At 45.9% G+C, this 21,721-nt stretch overlaps 1 protein-coding gene across 1 annotated transcript in view; it reads right to left on the bottom strand.

Moving 5' to 3' along the window:
* Positions 1 to 14,933, bottom strand: part of LOC135212966 (major facilitator superfamily domain-containing protein 3-like) — a 68,909-nt gene extending 53,976 nt beyond the window's left edge. Inside the window, exon 1 of the mRNA XM_064246723.1 lies at positions 14,779 to 14,933. Coding sequence (XP_064102793.1) covers positions 14,779 to 14,918 — 140 coding nt within the window. The 5' untranslated portion in view covers positions 14,919 to 14,933. The remainder of the gene's footprint in view (positions 1 to 14,778) is intronic.
* Positions 14,934 to 21,721: the final 6,788 nt, after the last annotated feature.

Raw genomic sequence — 21,721 nt, 5'->3', positions numbered from 1 at the left:
TAGCTCTCGCTCACTCGTCATCCTGAGTTGCCAGGTAATCCATTCCAAGAAGGAATGTGTTCGGCTAGAACCATCGAGCGCAAAGAAATACGGTGGAGAATTTTGCATTAATAGAAACGGATTTCGGTGAATGCAAACGCTGTGGTGGTGTTGTTGTAACAATACCACAAGTATCTCAAAATCGAAACTGGTAACTCCTGGGAGATTGCAAGGCAGTCCCGAGTTGCAGTTCAGTTTAGAAGATACTACGCGTCTCAGTCACAACCCGTACAGTTAACTATGGTATGTGCCTACACCTCAGACAATTCAACTGATAACAGAAGCATGTCGCGAGGGCAATATACGTAGTATATTTGTAGGTTCCTATACATAGACCTCCAGCCTAAATTCTCTTCCATTCGAGGAACAAGAATAAGGACTAGAAGCCGACACCCTTCATTCTCTAAGGAAGAGAGCGAAGGTGAAATATTCCCGAAGGAAGACTTCTACAGTGATAACAGGATAATGAAGACAATAGTTTGACAATAGTTCAAGCCGATCTGGATGTTCCCATTCTTTCTTCTCTATCCCGGGGTTGGCCGCCTACTAAGGCGACGGACCATCAGGTCCATCCAGTCTAAGCCCCTCCCGAGATATTCTTCCTTCAGCAGCAGTACTTCCCTCGAACGCTAGAAATTCCAGGAATTCGAGCATTCGGCGAGATTCCCGATTATCGTCATAACAATTATCCGGGATTCTCATCTCGCCCACTTTGGACTGTGGTTTCGCCCAAGTGTTTGCAGATCGTAGAAGACCAGAACACTCGGAGAGTGCTAGAAACTCCGAAGAATTCAAAGCGCTCGGCGAAACCCCCCCCTGAAATCCGTCAGAACATCATCGGGTGGTGGTCCTCCCAATTTCCGTAGAAATCGAGGATAGGGCAAGATCCTTCCTCAACGACAGGGAGTTACGTCCGGTAGGAGCTGAAGGTCCCTCCAGGAACGCAGTCCCTGACGTGGAATCCTACGGAGAACGCTCTGCACGATCCCTCCCCTTCCCGTCACAGCCATAGGGAGAGAGGGAATGGGGGAGGAAGATTGGACACTCGCTCGCCTTCCCAGCGGAACTAGCAGTCGTAGAAGCGAGTTCGGGCAGCCATCACCATGCAGTGATGGCCGCTCAGAGTCTAGGGAAACGTTACCGTCTGGAGAAAACGTTTTCCTGAGGAGGGTTACAAACTCGTAATGTAAGCTAAACGTCTGCCGCCACCGTGACTGTCGTTTGGGTGGGGCTGAGCGAGCACCTGACACGAGAGAGCCGATACCGTCCTCCGGCGCGTCCCGGTCCTCGTCGAGGTCGAAACCTCTCAAGAGGACCAAAGGGGTAGCCCACCCCAGTCTCTGCATGCGTGGTCCAGTGGGACCATCACGTGAATGGCAGTGATGGTCGCTCAGAGAGTCTGGGAAGCGTCATTCGCCCTCGCCAGCCCCACCCACGATCTCCTCCAACCACTTGAGCGAGGATCTGTTGGTCCCAAGACCGAACCAGGCTCATGGCCGGACCATAAGAAGTACATTCATCACGGTCACTCCTGTTCGCCTCGTTCCTCCCAGTGTAGCCTGAGGAGGTTGAAGGGACAGGGGAAGGAGACCTGATGCTCCTACCCTGCCTACTAGCAGAACCAGTAGGCTGAGAGGACTGTAGGTGATCACCAACCCACGGTGGCGATTGAGTTGCAGGTCTGGACCAGCGGTCTTATTGCGGAGAAACGCTGGACCAAGGAATGGAGCGTCGGTCTCTTGCGTCAGGGGAGCTGCTACGAGTTCCTCCCCTGCCTACCAGCAGAACCGGTAGGCTGGGAGGACTGTAGGCGATCACCAACCCACAGTGACGATCTAGCTGCCGGTCTGGACCAGCGGTCTTCTTGCGGATAAACGCTGGACCAAGGACGGAGCGTCAGTCTCTTGCGTCAGGAGAGCTGCTACGAGCGCTCCTCCCCTGCCTACCAGCAGAACCGGTAGGCTGGGAGGACTGCAGGCGATCACCAACCACGGTGGCGGTCGAGCTGCAGGTCTGGACCAGCGGTCTCCTTCCGGAGAAGCGCTGGACCGAGGACGGTAGCATCGGTCTCATGCGTCAGGGGAGCTGCTACCAGTCGTGCGAGACGTCCGGTCCCGGTGGGAGCAATGGTCGGGTGACTGGTAATGTCCACTAACGCGGTGAGAGCGAGCACCGTCCTCTCGACGCGCCCAAGTGAGGCTGGACCAAGTCCAGGTGAGGCTGAACCAGGTCCAGGTGAAGCTGAACACGGTCCAGGCGAGGCTGGCCTAGGCGAGGTTGAACCAGGTCCAGGCGAGGCTGGACCCTGTGGCCAGGGGGGGAGCCTCATTACGTGAACAGTCTGGTGGGAATGTCACATCAACCCTGGGAACCAGCAGATTGCCACGAGAGCGATCACTGGCCTGGCGGGAGTCGCCTGAGCGACTGCCACCAGTCTTCCGCTCCATGCCTGGGTCCTGGCGGCGAGCAGGCTCGGCTGCCTGGATCCTGGCTGCACGGTCACCCATGGGCGACCATATGCTCTGTACCTCTTGCGAACGAGAGGCCGAGACGGTCCCTGGCGCCGAGGCAGAACCTCTGGCGCCAGTAGAGGAGGTGCCGGTGTTAGCCGGTACCCCTCCGGTCCCGGTCTTCTTCTTCCTAGCGGAAGGAGAGACGGGCCCCGTTCCCAAAGGAACAGGAGGACCAGCGGAAGCCCCAACTGTCCCACCAGAGTGGGACAGACCCTTAGAGGTCTTTGAGCGAGACTTCTTAAGGGGGGCGGAGGCTAACTTCTTCTTCGGCTGGGGGGCCTCAGAAGTCGAAGGGGAAGAGGCGGCAGAAGACAACGACGACACCTTCCTCTTCTTCCTGGACTTTCTCTTCGCCAGTTTCCTCAGGACACCCGACAGGTCCTCCATCCAGGACGAAGTTGGGGCAGTTGCGGTAGCAACACAGCCCAACTTCACCTGTCCGGAGGGACCTGCGGGAGCAGCAGCGGAGAGAACGCTTCCTCAAGGAGGGCTACGAAACTCTTACCTGGCAGGTGAAGCGTCTGCCACCCCCGAGACTGGTCAGTCGCGCGAACGCGACCGTCGTCTGGGTGGGGCTGAGCGTGCACCTAACAGGCGACAGCCGATACCGTCCTCCGACTCTTCCAAGTTCTCGTTGAGGCCGAAACCTCTCTGAAAGAAAGAAATTAATTAAAAGAGGGCTGGAGGGCCTGCCTCCACCGGTCTCTGCATGCGTGGACCCGTGGGAACATCACGTCAACCCTGGGCACCGGACAATTCGCTGCGAGAGCGATCGCCAGTCTGTCGAGTCACCTGAGCGACCTCCTACCATCTTCCACTCCGTGCCTGGGTCCTGACACGGTGAGCGTACTCAGCAGTCTGGACCCTGGCTGCATGGTCACCCGTAGGTGACCATACACTCTGTAAGTCACACTCTGTAACACTTGCAAGCGGGCGGCCAAGACAGTTCCTGGTCCGGAGGTGGAACCTTCGGAACCGGGAGAGGAGATACCAGCGGTGGCCGGTACTTCCATGGTCCCTGTCTGCTTCCTTCCCGAGGAAGGAGAGACGGGCCCCATTTCCGGAGGAACGGGAGTACCGGCGGAAGACCCACCTGTCTCACCGGAGCGAGACAGACCCTTAGAAGTCCCGTGACGAGACTTCTTAGGGAGGGAGACCACCTTCCCTTTTTTGCGGCAAAGCCTTAAAAGTCGAAGTGAAGGAGGCATGAAGATATGATGGTCTCGAAGAGGAGGATGACGACACTTGACGAGCTCTCTTCCTCTTTGGTTCCTCCGAATCTGCCAGACTTCTACCATCAGGAGTAGATAATCATCACAGCGTAGCGCAACAGCTTCGTCCAGTGACATAACTCCCGGGTAGTAGTGGTAATGAATATAATTATCAGAAGGGGATCAGTACACACACTCGAGGATCAGTACGCAACATGCTATGAGTCATGGGTACAATTCCAAGGTTAGGATAACCAATACGAAGAGCATCCAACCAATACTGCTGAAAACACAATCACCACTAGTCTGTAAAATAAGGAAAAAATGATATTGTTATGATACAATAAAGTTTTATACATACTTACCTGGCACGCTATATACGTACTAGCTATTAGACTCCGTCGCCCGACAGAATTTCGAATTTCGCGCACACGCTACAGGTAGGTCAGGTGATTTACCGCTCTGCCGCTGGGTGGCAGGAATAGGAACCATTCCCGTTTTCCATCAGATTTTTTCTATACCATCTGTCTCCTGAGGGGAGGATGGGTGGGCAATTAATTGTATATATCTGCCAGGTAAGTATGTATAAAACTTTATTGTCTCATAACAATATCATTTTTATTCATTCAACTTACCTGTCAGATATATACTTAGCTGATTCACACCATTGGAGGAGGGTAAAAGACAGCTAATAACTGATTTAAACAGAAATCACAACATACGTTGTAGGTGATAAATAATTAAAACCTTGGTTCCTACTTGATTAGACTGAAGACTTCATGGTTACTGCCCAGGAGTCTGCTTAGTCTCAAGAGCCTCAGCGAGATATTGATCTATGGCTAAGAGTTCTTGTAGGTCTACCAAAGGGGTCATATCCGCTTACTTGGCCGATCCTGGAAGGACTATGTCAAAGGGTTTCGATCCACTTACATGACAAGAACCTTATTCAAGGAGCACAATACCGATCCCGATCACCTTAACCTAACACCGTGTTAGTTCTAAGATTGCAAGGAGTTATCCCCGAACCCCTTGCAAACAACCAATAACTCAATCACAGATATATTACACGTAAATTTACAAAGGATAAAAAAAAAAAAAATTTGTACAACCCAGCTTATAAGACCTATTCGCAGTCTCTTACTGACAAAAGCAACGGCCGCCTGTGCGACATCAAGCACCCTTGCCAGTAGCAAACCTAGAAACTGTCTCAAAAGGGAGGTTTACGTACACATACAAGACAAAGTCTTTTGTACAACCCATCCTGTAAGGCACATTTCCAGTTCCTTACTGACAAAGGCAACGGCCGCCTGTGCGACATCAAGCACCCTTGCCAGTAGAAAACCAAGAACCTGTCTCAAAAGGGAGGTTTACATACATAGAAAAGACACAGTCTCTTATACAGCCCAGCCTGTAAGATATAGTCACAGTTCCTTACTAACAAAGGCAACGGCCGCCTGTGCGACATCAAGCACCTATGTAAGTAGAAAACCGCTAACCCATCTCACAGGGGAGGTTTACGTACAATTTTAAAAGTTCAATATTTAAATTTTAAGGATCGGTATGCGTTCCAAGTCCCAGCACTGTATCCGCTGATACGAAAGGACCTAGAGAGAAGCACTTCTCATAGGTAATTCTAACATTCTTAAGGTAGTGTGATGTGAATAGTACCTAGTTGCATCTCCAGTAGGTCGCATTTAAAATGTCTTTCATGGACATGTTCTTCTGGAATGATAAAGATGTGGCCACAGCTCTTACCTCATGAGCCTTTACTCGTAGAGTTTTTAAAGAATCATCCGTGCATTTGCTATGAGCCTCGGTAATTACGCTCCTGACAAAATATGCTAACGCATTTTTGGACATCAGTCTCTTTGTATCACGAACCGCGCACCACAAACTTTGTTTACATCCTCCTAGTTCTTCTTTCTTTTTGAGATAGAACTTAAGAGCTCTTACAGGGCATAGCGTTCTTTCAATTTCTTCTCCCACTAAGCTTGAAAGACTTTTCACTTCAAAACTCCTAGCCCAGGGTTTTGAAAGGTTCTCGTTCTTGGCCAGAAATAGAGTCTGGAAAGAACAGATGGCTGCGTCTTTTTTCTTTTTTAAAAACCCACCCGAGAGTCGAGGGCGTGGATTTCACTTGTCCTTTTGGCTGTAGCTAAGGAAAGAAGAAAAATGCATTTTCTCGTCCAATCTCTAAACGAGGCGAGGTGGGGAGGCTTAAACTTCTCTGAAGAAAGGAATTTAAGCACTATATCCAGATTCCAGCTTGGAGCAACCGAGGATATAGATTTAGAGGTCTCGAACGATCTTATTAGATCGTGCAGATCTTTGTCTTCTGCTAGATTTAAACCCCTGTTTCTAAAAATTGCCGAGAGCATGCTTCGGTATCCTTTGATAGTGGAAACCGATAGATGGGATTCCTCTCTAAGGAATAACAAAAAATCTGACACATCAGTCACAGAGGTATCGGAGGAGGGCAGTTTATTCTTCCTACACCATCTTCTGAACACATCCCACTTCGACTGATAGACCCGAATAGTTGACGATCTTCGGGCTCTAGCAATTGCTTTCGAAGCTTTGTTTGAAAAGCCTCTCGCTCTGACCAATCTTTCGATAGTCAAAAGGCAGTCAGAGCGAGAGCGGGGAGGTTTTGATGGTACCTCTTGAAGTGGGGTTGTTTGAGATCTATCCTGTTTGGAAGAGATCTGGGGTAGTCCACTGTCCATTCCTGTACCTCTGTGAACCATTCTTGAGAGGGCCAAAACGGGGCGATGAGAGTTAGTCTCGTCCCTGTTGATGCTACAAATTTCTTCATTACTACTCCTAGTAGCTTGAAAGGAGGGAAGGCGTAAGCATCTAGGCCTGACCAATTCAGTAGCATGGCATCCACCGCTATCGCTCTCGGGTCTTCCACTGAGGAGCAGAAATTCTCTATTCTCTTGGATAGGAATGTCGCGAATAGATCTATTTGTGGCCTGCCCCACAAGGACCACAGGTTTTGACACACTTGCTCGTGGAGAGTCCACTCTGTGGGGAGAACTTGGTTTGTCCTGCTGAGTCTGTCTGCCCTCACATTCTTCTCTCCCTTTACAAATCTGGTTAGGAGGGTAATATTCTTCTCCTTTGCCCACGATAACAGATCTCTCGTTATCTCGTAAAGGGAAAACGAGTGAGTCCCCCCCCTGTTTTCTGATATAAGCCAACGCCGTGGTATTGTCTGCGTTGACTTGTATCACCTGATTTCTTACTTCTGTTTCGAAGGACTTCAGTGCCAGGAACACTGCGTACAGTTCTTTGGCATTTATATGCCAAGTTCTCTGTTCTTTCTTCCACTTGCCCGACACTTCTCTTACTCCTAGAGTCGCTCCCCATCCCGTCTCTGAGGCGTCTGAGAACAAGATTTGGTCTGGGTTCCGAACCTCTAGAGACATTCCCTCGTTCTTTTCTAGAGGGTGCAGCCACCACTTTAGGTGATTCTTCACTTCTAAGGGAATCGCGAAAGTGTCTGAAAGTTGCCCCTCTTTCCAATTCCATGTTCGCCTTGGGAAGAATTGAAGTGGGCGTAGGTGAAGTCTCCCTAGAGAAACGAACTGTTCTAGGGAGGAAAGAGTCCCCAGAAGGCTTAACCACTCCCTCGCTGAACTCCGTTCTTTCTCTAGGAAGTTCTTGACCACCTGAATCCCTCGAACTGATCTTTCCTGGGACGGAAAAGCCCGAAAACCCCGAGAATCCATCCGAATCCCCAAATAGACTAAGTCCTGACTGGGGACCATCTGGGATTTCTCGAGATCCACGAGCAATCCTAGAGATTTTGTCAAATCCAATGTCGTCTGTAGATCCTCCAAACATTGCTTTTCCGACTTGGCTCTTATCAGCCAATCGTCTAGATATAGGGAGATGTTTACGCTTTCCAGATGTAGCCATCCGGCTACGTTCCGCATCAGATACGTAAATACCTGCGGAGCTGTGGAGAGGCCGAAGCACAAGGCCCTGAACTGATAGATCTTTCCTTGTATCATAAACCCGAGATACTTCCTCGACGATGGGTGAATTGGAACATGAAAGTAGGCATCCTGAAGGTCCAGCGAGACCATCCAGTCTCCCAGACGCAGGGCTGAAAGCACCAAGGCAGAAGTCTCCATGGAGAACTTCTTTTCTACGTAACGGTTCAGGATGCTCACATCCAGGACAGGTCTCCATCCCCCCGATGCTTTTGGTACTAAGAAAAGGCGGTTGTAAAACCCCGGGGAGAATGGATCCTGAACCTCTTCTATTGCCTCCTTGTTCCTCATCGTTATCACCATCTGAAGAAGTGTCTCCCTCAGAACAGGGTCCTTGTACTTCGCCGACAGTGCCTTTGGAGATGTTGACAAAGGTGGTCTGTCTAGAAAGGGTATAATGTATCCATTTTCCAGAACAGATAACATCCAAGGGTCGGCTTCCCTTGATGCACAGGCTCCTACAAACTTTAGGAGTCTGGCACCTACAGATGTTTGGAGGACTTCGTTGCTACTTTGAAAGGCTGGAAGGAGGACCTCCGCTAGCTCTGAAGTCTTCCTTTTAGTTGGAGGTCGAGAGGAGGAGCCTCTCCGAAAGGGCACAATAGGAGTACGAGTCGCCTTCTTTGCAACCAGTACTGCTGGTCTTGTCTTCTTGGTGGATTGAACCAAGAGGTCTTGGGTTGCCTTCTCAGAAAGTGACCTTGAGATGTCCTTCATCAGGTGAGAAGGGAAAAGATGATCCGAGAGAGGAGCATACAAGAGGGCTGACCTCTGGGAAGGGGATACCGCTTTTGTTAGGAAGGATCCAAACAAAGACCTCTTCTTTACAATTCCCAATCCAAATAGGGATGTCAGTTCTCCCGAACCATCCTGTACTGCCTTATCCATACAGGATAATATACTATGCAACATTTCCGGGTCCAAGACGCCGGGTCTTTGGCCTTTCTAGCCAGCACCCCAAGGGACCAATCCAGGAAGTTAAAAACTTCCAATACATGGAAAAGTCCCTTAAGGTGCTAATCTAACTCGGACATGCTCCAATAAGTTTTCGCCGAGTTAAGAGAGTGTCTTCTCGAAGCTTCAACCAAGCTTGAAAAATCAGCTTCTGCAGACGATAGGAGCATAAGCCCCATCGCTTCCTCCGTTCTATACCAAATGCCTCTCCTACCTCCGAGCTTGCAGGGAGGAGAGCAATAAACTGTCTTCAGAACCTCTTTCTTCGATTTCATCCATGTATTCAAGGATTGAAGAGCCTTTTTCATTGAAATGGCTGGCTTCATCTTTAAATATGAAGAGGACTTCAGTGTTTTGGTACTGGAGAAAAGAGATCTAGGCGAAGGAGGAGCTGCAGGGCTTAGTGAATCTCCAAATTCTTGAAGGAGAAGAGAAGCTAATACTTTATAATTGGAAACACCCTCGCTGGTTGGGGTTTCCTCTTCCGACACGTCTTCCAATTCTACCATAGTAGGGGAGCGAGCTCTTTTGGAAGAATTTCTATCTGGTGATCTTGTTTCCCGAGGAGAAATACTTCTGGAAGGAGAGAGACTAACGGATCTAGAAGTCTTCTCTTGCCTTTCCACTGATCTTCTCTGAGACGTGCAAGTGGAAACTGTCACTTTCGAAGGTCCAGGTTCTTTTTCTGGAGTTCGATTCTCCCTACACATATGAGAAGGAGATCTAATTCCAGGAGAATCACTATTAGAAGACAATCTATGTCTACCTGGTGTCCCACTCCTGGAAGGTGCCTGGCGCCTTGCTGGCTCTTTGGTTAGTTTCTTGTTATTGACTGGCGCCTCGCTCCTGTCTGGCGCCTCTTGCCTGGCTGGCGCTTCACACCTGGCTGGCGCCTCGCACTTGGCTGGCGCTTCGCGCCTGGTTGGCTCCACGCGCCTGGTTGGCTCCTCGCGCTTGTTTGGCGCTTCGCATCTGGTTGGCGCTTCTCGCCTGGCTTGCGCCTCACATCTGGCTGGCGCCACGTCTGAGTGAATATCAGTATCACACCTGAATATTCCTTCTCGTTTATCTGGAGCTTCTGTAAACCTTTTACGGTTGTCATAAGTCTCATTCTCATCTGAAGAAACACCACTCCTCGGCAATTCGTGCCTGTTTGGTGTATTGCGCCTGATTGGCGCCTCGCGCCTGGCTGGCACTTCGCGCTTGGCTGGCGCCTCTCGTCTGGCAGGCGCCTCGCGTTTGGCAGGCGCTGGCTGGCGCTTGAGTACGGCATTTAGTAGGTCTATGTAAGATAGACGAAACTGAAGACTCTTCATCTGATGAAGAAACTTCTTTTCTTGTTATTTCATAAAAAGGAGTCTTAGATTTCTTCACCGGAAGACGAGAATCCTTTCTTCTGAGAGGATCTTTAGATAGGACTCCGACAAGAGAAGCAACTAAATCCTGCATATTCTTTAATATTCTTGTTGTTTCAGCATTCGTGTCTAAAGGAGGGGAAGGAGAGCAGTCTTTCTCAAGTTCCCACGACCTCGCAGGAGACAGCAAACTTTTTGCTTTCTTGCTCTCTGAAGGCAAATCCTCCGAAAATTGTTCCGGACTCGAGTTTAATCGAGTTTCTCCCCAGTTCCTTTTCAGGGGACATGAAAGATCCACAGATCTCCATCCTCTCTTGGGAGACGAATTATCCGATGATGAGAAACATTCTCAGAGAACGCTTTTCATGTAGCGATCTCTGGCAGTCTGTGGTGTTACAGATTCTGCCGAGGAGATGTCTGACTGGTGGGGATTCTCCACAACCTCCGTACGGCTTTTGACATTCCTTCTCCTATGGGCTTGGGAGCTTGAAAGAGGTCTAGGCCTGGGAGCGTTGTGGAGCCAATCAGACGCCCCCTCCACTACACTGGGGACACTCAAATCACTATCCACAGCACTATTATTCTGTTTACCTTCAATAGCCGCCATTTTACGCTCCATTTTCATAAGTGCGGCTTTAAGATTTGCTATTTCCGAAGCAGAATCCGTAGGATCTGCATTCGATGAAGGTCCTGAAGTATTAGAAGGAGCATTCATCATATTAGAAGAGGGTACAAAATTACTTACCACGTCACTTGAAGAAAGAGAGCTAGGCTTGGTTTTGGAAGAAGCCTTCCTTAACCGGTCTTTTTCTAACTTCTTCAAGTAAGAAGTTAGAGACTTCCACCCTTCAGCACTTAAACTCTCGCATTCATGACAAGTGTTATCGAAAGAACATTCATACTTTCTACACACTCTACACAGTGTGAGGATCAACCGAAGCTTTCGGCATCCTCACCTTGCACCCTTCATTCACACACATTCTCACCACACTTCCAGAGTCAGACATCATGATGAAAAAACCAATACAAATCCAAACAACGGTCCACAAAAGCGTATGCCAGTCCAACGATCCAAATACGTCACCAAAAGGTCCAAAACGAATATCAATTGCGATTCAAAAAGCGAAATCCAGCCGGAGATACCAACAACGTTGTTGCCAGTATGGCCAACAGAGAAAATCTGATGGAAAACGGGAATGGTTCCTATTCCTGCCACCCAGAGGCAGAGCGGTAGATCACCTGACCTACCTGTAGCGTGTGCACGAAATTCGAAATTCTGTCGGGCGACGGAGTCTAATAGCTAAGTATATATCTGACAGGTAAGTTGAATGTATAAAATATTAAAGTATGAGGATACTCCTAACGCATCTAAGGGTACCGCCCTCCGAAGTGAGAGGAGATCCCCCAACATCAACACCGCACGCCCATCCTTCTACCTTCTTCCGATAGTAAGTGAAAGGAAGAAGGAGAAGAGAAATTACCATAACAACAAAACACAGACAAACCTTTGAAGTTCCCTTGGTAATTCCCAAGCATAAGCGTAATTTCCAGATGAATACAAGTCCCATTACAGGATCAATATCACTTACGTTAAATACATGTCTCATCCTCACGATAAATACATATCTCGTCCTCATGCAGGTCTGAGCCAGTGTTATAGGCCGAAAGAATGTAAATAATATGTTGGCATACCTTAGCCGCCGACTCTTAACACAAGTAGAGGGGCGGCGGTTACAAAGGCTATCACAAAAAAGTGGTTTGCATATTAGTTGAAAAACAAGGACAAACCTTCGTTTAGTATTAACCCTTTAACGCCGATTGGACGTATTAAACGTTTATATAAATTGTCTGTTGGGGGCCGATTGGACGTATGGTACGTCAATATAAAAAAGTTTTTTTAAAAATTCACGGAAAAATAGTTATAGGCCCACTAGGCAAAAACTTTTGAATCACGCACCTTGGGAGATGCTGGGAGCTCACGGATCAAGGCGTTGTTTTGTTTACAATCGTTACCCAGGCGTGCAAGCGCGAATTTCTCTCTTCTCGCACTAAAAAGTACCAGCGACACATCTCAGAAATTATTTCGTCACTTTGACATAATTTTTGCACCATTTTATATTAGCCATTACATGGAGTATTATATATTAAAATGTGCGCAATTTTATATAGAATACAACAAAAAACAACCAATGGTTATAGCTTTTACCAGTTTTGAAATATTTTCATATAAATAAAGATAACTGCCAAAATTTCAACCTTCGGTCAACTTTGACTCTACCAAAATGGTCGAAAAACGCAATTGTAAGCTAAAACTCTTATATTCTGGTAATATTCAATCATTTACCTTCATCTTGCAACAAATTGGAAGTCTCTAGCACAATATTTTGATTTATGGTGAATTTATGAAAAAGAACTTTTTCCTTACGTTAGTGCAGTAACTCTTCCGAAAAAATCAAAATTTTTTCGTTTGTGCAATTGTCGTAATGTTTGCAACCATTGTTTAAATTAGCCATTATATAAAGTTTTATATATGGGAATGTGCACAAAAAATTTGTTCATGTAAAACAAATACAACTAAAAACAAACCCATGGTTGTAGCTTGTATATCCAGTTTTGAAATTATTGTCATTAATAAATAAATGATGTTGCCAAAATATCAAACCTTTGGTTCAACTTTGACTTGACTGAAATGGTTCCCAAAAAACGCAACTGTAAGCTAAAACTCTTGCATTCAAATAATATTCAATTCATTTGAACCTTTATTTTTGCAACAAATTGGGAAGTCTTTAGGCACCAATATTTCAATTTATAGGTGAATTTATTGAAAAAAAAAAAAATAATAAAAACCAATTTTCCTTACCCGTCCAGCGCAGGTAACTCTTTCGAAAATAATCAGAAATTTTTTCGTCCGATGTCATAATGTTTGCACCATTTTAAAATTAGCCGTTACATCAAAGGTTTTTTATATATGAAAATGTGCGCAATTTCATGTAGAATACACAACAAACAACCCTTGGTTGTAGCTTTTATCAGTTTTGAAATCATAATAAAAACGATAAGTGCCAAAATTTCAATCTTCAGTCAACTTTGACTCAACCGAAATGGTTGAAAAATGCAATTGTAAGCTAAAACTATTACAGTCCAGTAATATTCAATGATTTACCTTTATTTTGCAACAAATTAGAAGTCTCTAGCACAATATTTTGATTTATGGTGAATTTACGAAATAAACTTTTTCCTTACGTCAGAGCTGTAAATCTTCCGAAAAAAATCAAAATTTGTTTGTGCAATTGTCGTAATGTTTGCACCATTTTAAATTAGCCGTTACATAAAGTTTTAATATATTAAAATGTGCGCAATTTTATGTAGAATACAACAATAAACAATCTATGGTTGTAGCTTTTATCAGTTTTGAAATATTTTCATATAAATAAAGATAAATAAAAAAAATTTGTCCTTCGGTCAAATTTAACTCTACCGAAATGGTCGAAAATTGCAATTGTAAGCTACAATACTAACAGTCTAGTAATATTTAATCAATTACCTTCATTTTGCAACAAACAGGAAGTCTCTAGCACAATATTTTGATTTATGGTGAATTTTTGAAAACTGCTTTCTTTTACGTTCGCGTGCTACGAATTCATGCATCATTTTGTGATAATATTTTCTCTGTGTTGCCTTGATCGTTTTACAATGTGTTATATACCAAAATTATCGGAATTTAGTGTACAATACAACAAAAAAAATGAACTCATTAGCTTTAACCGTTTTGCTCACAGTGCGATTTGTATACAATTATATATGAATTTTTTTTTTTGCACTGTCATATACATATCCCAATATTTATATATGATAATGATATTTTTTTATTTCTGATGGTTGCATACTAAACTTCAGGCAATGACGATTTTTAAAATACCGCTTCGGTGTTTAAGGGTTAATATCAAACACCGTATATGCATAATTATTTAAAAAGATAAAATAAACCAAAAGGATCCCACCGGGAAAAAAGATCAACGCCTAGTCAGCCGGAGCTTACAAACACACGTCTTTATCGGAAGACTGCCGAAAGCAAAGTGGAGTGTTTACATCCGGGCAGGCTAGCCTCCCTCACGGTAGTTACTGCCTAACCCCCTTGTTCAAGATTCAACGGCCGTAATTCCAGCTGCGCCGTAAGTACATTCCTATTGTTAAAGGACAGAGGGTTTGTATTACGTGTCGGAACAAACATGTTTAAAACAAAATACCACCACTACCCTACCAAAGGACTGGAGGGTACAGTGGTCCCCAGTATTTGCGGGGGATGCATACCAAACCCCCCACGAATAGTTAGAACCCATGAATAGTTGGAACCCATATAAAAACACTTAAAATGGCCTATTTTGTTTGTTAAAAATCAAGAAAAACCCACTAAAAATGTTTATACCTGTTTTTTTTTAAATAATTCTATCACAAAAATTATAGTAGAAGTACATTATGGTAAAAAGATTGAAATAATGATTGTACATTACATTACAATACTAAGTAGGCACTTTTATATAGCAAAGGTTTGATAGTATAACCTACCCAGTATGTTGGCCACTTTCTAAGGTTCGACTTTCATCTATTCTGACTTACAACCAGTGGGTCAGAACCAAACTTGGTTGTAAGTAGGATGGTACTTGTATACTTACCAAACAATTACATTAGCTGTATGCTTTCTTACCTGGCAGTCGAAAATTCAAATTCCTGGTGGCAGTAGCGGCGCTGCCATAGTTTGTGTAGGTGATACAGATCCCGCCCACTTTCAGGAATACCTTGTACTGCTGAGCTAGACTCTTCAATTCGTTGAGCCGCAACGTCCATCTGTAGGGATGAGGGAGGGTTCTGATTATGTAATTGTTCGGTAAGTATATGTGAAACCTTATTTTATCATTAAAATATCATTTTCACATGTACATGTACCCTAGGCTTCCCACAAACTCAAAAAACCTCAAATTCAAGGCGAGGAGATAGTAGAGGGAAAAAACCGGGTCCCCCTATGCTTCCTCTCCCAACACCATTCCCGCTACTGACAACGGTCCCAATCAAAAGCAGTTTTCGTAAGTAGTTTCTAACTCTTTCAAATAGTGCGATGCAAACACCGATTTCGACCTCCAGAATGTAGTTTGCATAATGGAGGAAAGAGACATGTTCTGTCTGAAAGCCAAAGACGTTGCTACTGCACGAATCTCATGCGTCTTCACTTTCAGCACCCTAAGGGCATGTTCCTGAGTTTGGGCATGTGCTTCTTGGATCAAATTCCTCAGGAAAAAGGACATTACATTCTTTGAAAGAGGCCGAGACAGGTCTTTCACCGAGCACCAGAGTCGGCTCAACTCTCCTCTCACAGTTTCTGTCCTAGTCAGGTAGTGTCTGATGGCTCTGACAGTATACAATGTATGTTCCTCATCTTCTGACCTGACTAAGTCCATTAGGTTCTTTATCTTGAAAGAACGGGGACAAGGATTCGAAGGATCCTCATTTTTAGCAAGGAAGTCTGTTACATAAGAACAAACTGCATTGCCCTGGGCGAAACCCACTTCCTTACTCATCGCCTGCAACTCGCTTACTCTTCCCGCTGTGGCTAAGGCGACTAGGAATAGTGTCTTCCTAGTTACGTCACTCAAGGTTGCAGAATTCAACGGTTCGAATTGGGGGCCGTTGAGCCACCTAACTACATCCAAGTTCCATTCCACTTCTTCAGGCTGGAAAATCTTGGAGGAACTAAAGGATCTGATCAGGTCACTGATGTCCTGATTTGACGAAATGTCGAGGCCTCTATGCTTGAAAACCGACGAGAGCATGGCCCTATATCCTTTAATAGTTGATGTGGCCAACTTCTTGATGTCCCTCAGAAATAACAAAAATTCCGCAATTTCTGTTATAGATGTCTCGGAAGAAGAGATGCTATGTCGTCTGCACCATGACCTAAAGACTTTCTACTTGGACTCGTAGAGCTTGGCAGAAGAGCTTCTTCTGCAGCTAGCAATAGCTTCTGACGCCCTTCACGAAAACCCTTATGCTCTGACCAGGTTCCTGACAGTCTGAATCCTGTCAGGGCCAGAGCGGACAACCCTTGGTGATATCGGTTGAAATGGGGTTGTCTGAGAAGCGATGGATTTTGTGGAAGTAGTCTAGGAAAATCCACCAACAGATTGAGAAGGTTCGGGAACCACTCTTTCCTGGGCCAGAATGGCGCTACTAGGGTCATTGTCACATTCTGGTGCGATTGAAGCTTGTTTAAGACCTCTCTTATCATCCCAAAGGGAAGAAAAGCGTAAACGTCCAGTCCTGTCCAATCTAGTAGCATTGCATCTGTTCTCCACGCTAGTGGTTCTGGAATCAGAGAACAGAAAATGGGAAAGCGATTATGTTCCTCGAGTGTGGCAAAGCAGGTTCTATATGTTGGTCTTCCCTGAAGCTTCCAGAGGTCCTGACACACTCTCGTTCAGAGTTCATTCTGTTGGTAACACCTGACTTACCCGAATCTTGGAAAAAGGGTGATCCTCTTCTCGTTCATCCAGGTGAGGAGATCTTCGGCTATCCTGTTGAGAGAGAACGAGTGGGTCCCTCCCAGCTTCCGTACATATGACAACACTGTAGTGTTGTCCGAGTAGACCGCTATGTTTCTTCTGGTGACTAAATGGTCGAACGCTTGTAGCCCTAAGAGGATGGCCTCCAATCCTTCCCATTGGTTGTGCAAGTCTTTTTCTCGTTCTGTCCACACACCTGATACTCTCTTGTCTCCTAGGAGGGCTCCCTATCCGCTGTCTGAGGCGTCTGAGAAGAACTGCAGGTCGGGGTTCAACACGTCTAGGGAAATTCCTTCTTGTAATCTTTCCCTCGAATGCCACCAACGAAGATCCACCTTTATCTCTTCCGTCAGGGGGAAAACTTGTGAGTCAGACTGTGTCTTCTGAGACCAATTTGCTTTCAGGAAGAACTGAAGCGGCCTTATGTGTAGGTGTCCTGACCTGACAAAACTCTCCACTGAAGCCAGGGACGTTGGGGTGAACCAGAAATTGCAAGACTGTCGACAGCAGGACTCTATCGTCTTCGGGGAGAGAAAAACCCAAAAACCTAGAGTCTAGTATCATCCCTAAATAGAAAATCCTCTGAGTTGGAATCAAATGGGACTTCTCCGTGTTTATTATGATACCCAATTGTTGTGTCAAAGTGAGTGTCTTCTCCAAGTCCTTCACACACTGACAACTGGATCTGGCTCTCAGGAGCCAATCGTCTAAGTAAAAAGCGGTGTTGATCCCCATCAAATACAGCCACTTTCCCAGAGGAGCAAGAATCCGAGTAAATACTTGGGGGGCGGTTGACAGACCGAAGCAGAGGGCTCTGAACTGGAAGACTCTTCTTGAACACGAATCTCAGGAACTTCCTGGAGTTCTGATGGATGGGGACATGGAAGTAATGCAATCCTTCATGTCGAGAGATACCATCCAGTCCCCAACCCCGGTTTTTTTTTTGGAAATGGCTGACATTACAGATCGACTGGTTTCCATTCGGAATTTCGTCTTCCGGACGAAGAGGTTCAGAGTGCTTATGTCCAAAACAGGTCTCCATTCCCCTGATGCCTTGGGGACTACGAAGAGCCTGTTGCAAAACCCTGGGGAGTTTTGTGCTGTTACCTCCTCTATGGCCTCTTGTTGTGAGCTCTTCTACTTCTTTGGCTAAAATCAAAGCTCTGTTGATCCTGTCGAGTATGCTGTCAAATGGACAGGTGTATTGGACAGTGGTGGATCCTGGGTAAAAGGGATCACGTATCCCTCTCGAAGCACCTGTATTACCCACTGTTCTGCTCCTCTTCGACTTAATTCCTCCCAGTAGTCGTGGAGTCTTGCCCCCACGGTTGTGTGAAGGACCTTCCGATCATTTATCTATCTTAAAGGAAGGTTCCTTGGTAGACTTGGAGGTAGTTCATAGATTAGTTCTTGGTCTCTGCTGCCACCTCGACTTACTCCTCGAAAGGGATGCTTTTGTAGAGGAGAAGCTTTGGCTCCGGTCACTGGAGGTTCCTTAGGTCTTCTCACTGACTGAAAAAGATCATTATTGGTGGACTTTTTCTCAAGGTCCAACAGCACATGATGGTTTCTTCTGGAAACAGGTGAGATTTACTCAGGGGAGAGAACAACAAAGCCGATTTTTGGTTCGTGGTTACTCCTTGAGATGTGAAGGAGCACCACCGTTCTCTCTTCTTTAGTACTCTCATAGTGAATAAGGCGGCCAATTCCCCTGAACCGTCTCTCGCTGCCCTGTCCGCACAGGACAACACATTGAGCCAGTCGGTAGAAAAATCTTCATCCAGAGACTGGCAATCTTCAATTTTCCAGGCTAACGCTGCAATAGTCCAATCCAGAAAACTGAAGACTTCGATCACCTTATATAAGTTCTTCACCAGGTGATCTAACTTGGGTGAAGAGAACAACACTTTCGCTCTTCTGTGAGAGTCCACAAGGCCGGAGAAGTCTCCTTGGGAGGAGGCAGAAACTCCCAAAGAAGGAACTTCTCCTGTCACATAAAACCTGTAGGTTTTATTCTGCAGCTTTGACAGAGGGAAGGTGAACGAAGCCCTTGCCTGACTCCCTTCTTCTTAGCAAGCCAACTCTTCTACTTCCTTCAGTGCTTTCTTTCGGGAGGGACCTGAGACAAAGAACTGGTTTTTGGTAAAACCTGAAGGCATTGATCTCCTATCCTTCACAAACATCGTCAGAGGTGAAGAAGGTGAAGCTGGTTCAAAAAAGTCTGGATACCTCTGTAAAAGAAACCTTAACATACTAGAATAAGCAGAAGAGGGCTTCGAATCCTGGTCTTGAGTTTCCTCTTCTGACAGGACGGCCAATACCCCGTCTTCCTCTTCCGTCTGGCTCATTGTCTTCTTCAAAAGACCATCAATCCTCTAAGTTTGATGTTCAAGGGGCCCAAAGCAGAATCTCTAGCAAGGGTTTGGCCTTCGTATCATCCTTAAGGCGAAGGACGAAAGTTCGTCGGCTGGTTCGATACGGCTCTCTTCTTCGAAAACGAACAACTGGGATTCAAAACAACATAAGACGTATGAGGCGAACGAGTCGAAGCAGCTCAAAATGAATGAGGCGAACGAGTCGAAACTCCTATCGATACACAACGAGGCGAGTCAGTCTCCCAAGCGCGCAAGCACTGTAACGCACGTGAGCGTCTGACTCCGTGCGAAGTTACACTATCTGAAGAGGACTGACGATCTTCCCGGAAAAACTGGTCCGGAGCAAAACTGCAGGAAGGTTGTGAACTCCAGTGCTCCTTGGATTTCTTAACAGGCGGCAACATCCCTCTCGCACGCTGGGCATGTCTCTTCAACAGGACGCGACACTAAATCACTCTACACTTTTTGCCTCGACACAGGCGACTGCACTTCCGAGTCGGACGACAACTGCGTGTCACTGATATCTACGCCTTTCCAGCGGCGTTTCCTTGGCACTCGCTAGTCAACTATGTTGACGGAGTCGGCGACTGACTGTGGGCAAACTCCCCCAGTCTCCCTTCGACCTCCGGTATGTCTTCTCCCGGCAGCTGGGGAGCGGGACAGGGACCTTCGCCTAGGAGAACGGGGAACAGACAGCTGCCTCCTCGGACACGACACTGACACTTGGCCTAACACTGGTCTTTTCACTTGACTTCTCTACGAACGCACAAAACGACATACCCAAATCCATAACGGATTTTGCCAAGAACTCAAATTTCTTGTCCATCTTGGACTCTAACAAGGAAATTGTGTTGGGATCGGAAACATGGGATACCTGGTCTGGAGTAATTGGTACTGAAGTTGGAGGACTATCAATAGGTGAAATATTCGATAAAAGTGGAGAAGATAGTGACGGTTTGTTCGCCTCTAAAGGCACAGGAGTTGTCTCTACTCTAGTTTTACTACCCGCTCTAAGAGCTGCTTTCCTTTTCCTATCTTTGTCTATCTTATCCAAATGAGCTTGAAAAGTCTTCCAACCTTGTTCATCTAAACTACGGCACTCATCACAAGTTAATTCCTTACTATAGCACTGACCCCTACATTTAAAACATTTGGAGTGCAGATCGTAACATAGTTTAGCTAATCTAGTTTTACAGCCACTGCTGTAAAAACCTAACTGAAGAAGAACTAGCATCAGACAACTTAATAATAACTTGTTAATAACTAAGCAGCTAACTGATGAAGCAAAAAAGCCAACCAAGAAATTGTACATCACCAAAAAGAAAAAATCCACAATGGCGACGAAAGTCGACTGCAACAACAAACCACCGGTGTTACCCTGTGGCTGGCAGAAAACGAATTGAAGAGTCTAGCTCAGCAGTACCAGGTATTCCCAAAAGTGGGCGGGATCTGTATCACCTACACAAACTATGGCAGCGCCACTACCGCCGCCAGGAATTTGAATTTTCGACTGCCAGTAAGAAAGTGTACAGCTAATGTAATTGTTTGGTAAGTCACTTATGTGAAAAGTGCATTTTATGACGAAACTGATAAGAACAAAATAGGAATTTGTGGATATTTCTCACAGAAAAATACTATAAATAGGTGAACTGCCTGCAAATAATGAGGGGATATGTTCCAAAGAGAAATCCACAAATGCGTGAGTCCGCGAATCCAGGAGACGCGAATAAGGGGGGTCCACTGTACTCAGGTATTTTGTACCTCCAGGCTTCCCAAAACACATATACACCTTATATCAAGTAGCAAAAAGATTTGAGGAAGGGTTGCTTTCTACACTTACTTTCCCACACCACACCAGATGCAAGAAAATGACCCAAAGTACTACAATCATCATACACTGTTTTAATATCTCAAAGATAATGAGACACAAACACAGATTTACATTTCCACGAGGCCAGGGGTTAGAGGGGGACTCATTCTTGGCTAAAAAACCAAGTGAACATGAGCAGGTAGCATTTCCTTTTGAAAACCTATACCCTTTTATCCAAGGCATGTACTTCACTGATCCTCTTTGCTGTCACCAAAGAAATCAGAAAAGGGGCTTTTCTAGTCAAGTCTCTCAAGGTGATGGAGTGCAAAGGCTCAAAGTGGGAACCTGGGACCTGACAACCACTTCAACACTATGTCGAGATTCCAAGAAACAGCAGGCAAATCTATACTCTTGGAGGTGTCCAAAGACTTAACAAGGTCTGAAATGTCCAAATTGGAGGACAAGTCCAATCCTCTATGGTGAAAGACTGAATCCAACATGGCTCTATAACCCTTAATGGTGGATGTTTTAAATCTTTTCACTGACCTCAAATACAATAAGAAGTCTGAGAAAAGGAGGTATGAGAAAAGGAGGCATTGGTGCTCCTGCACCATTCTCTGAAGATTCTCCATTTGTTTTGATAAACGTCATTAGAGTATTGCCTTCTGCATCTAGTGATCGCCTCTACTTCTGCTTTAGAAAAGCCTTTCTTCCTAAAGAGTCTCTTGATAGTTTGAAGCCTGTCAGAGCCAGAGATGACAGTACTTCGTGGAATCTTTGGAATTGAGGTTGTCTGAATAGCTGATTCTTTTGAGGAAGCACCCTCAGGAAATCCATTAGGTGGTTGGTGACATTGGGGACACCATTCCCCCAATGGGAAGAATGGCGCTATCAGAATTAGAGACCTTC

This window comes from Macrobrachium nipponense, chromosome 42 (genome assembly GCF_015104395.2).
Source record: "Macrobrachium nipponense isolate FS-2020 chromosome 42, ASM1510439v2, whole genome shotgun sequence".
In the NCBI taxonomy this organism is placed as follows: domain Eukaryota; kingdom Metazoa; phylum Arthropoda; class Malacostraca; order Decapoda; family Palaemonidae; genus Macrobrachium; species Macrobrachium nipponense.
This window is presented reverse-complemented; position numbering and strand designations above follow the sequence as displayed.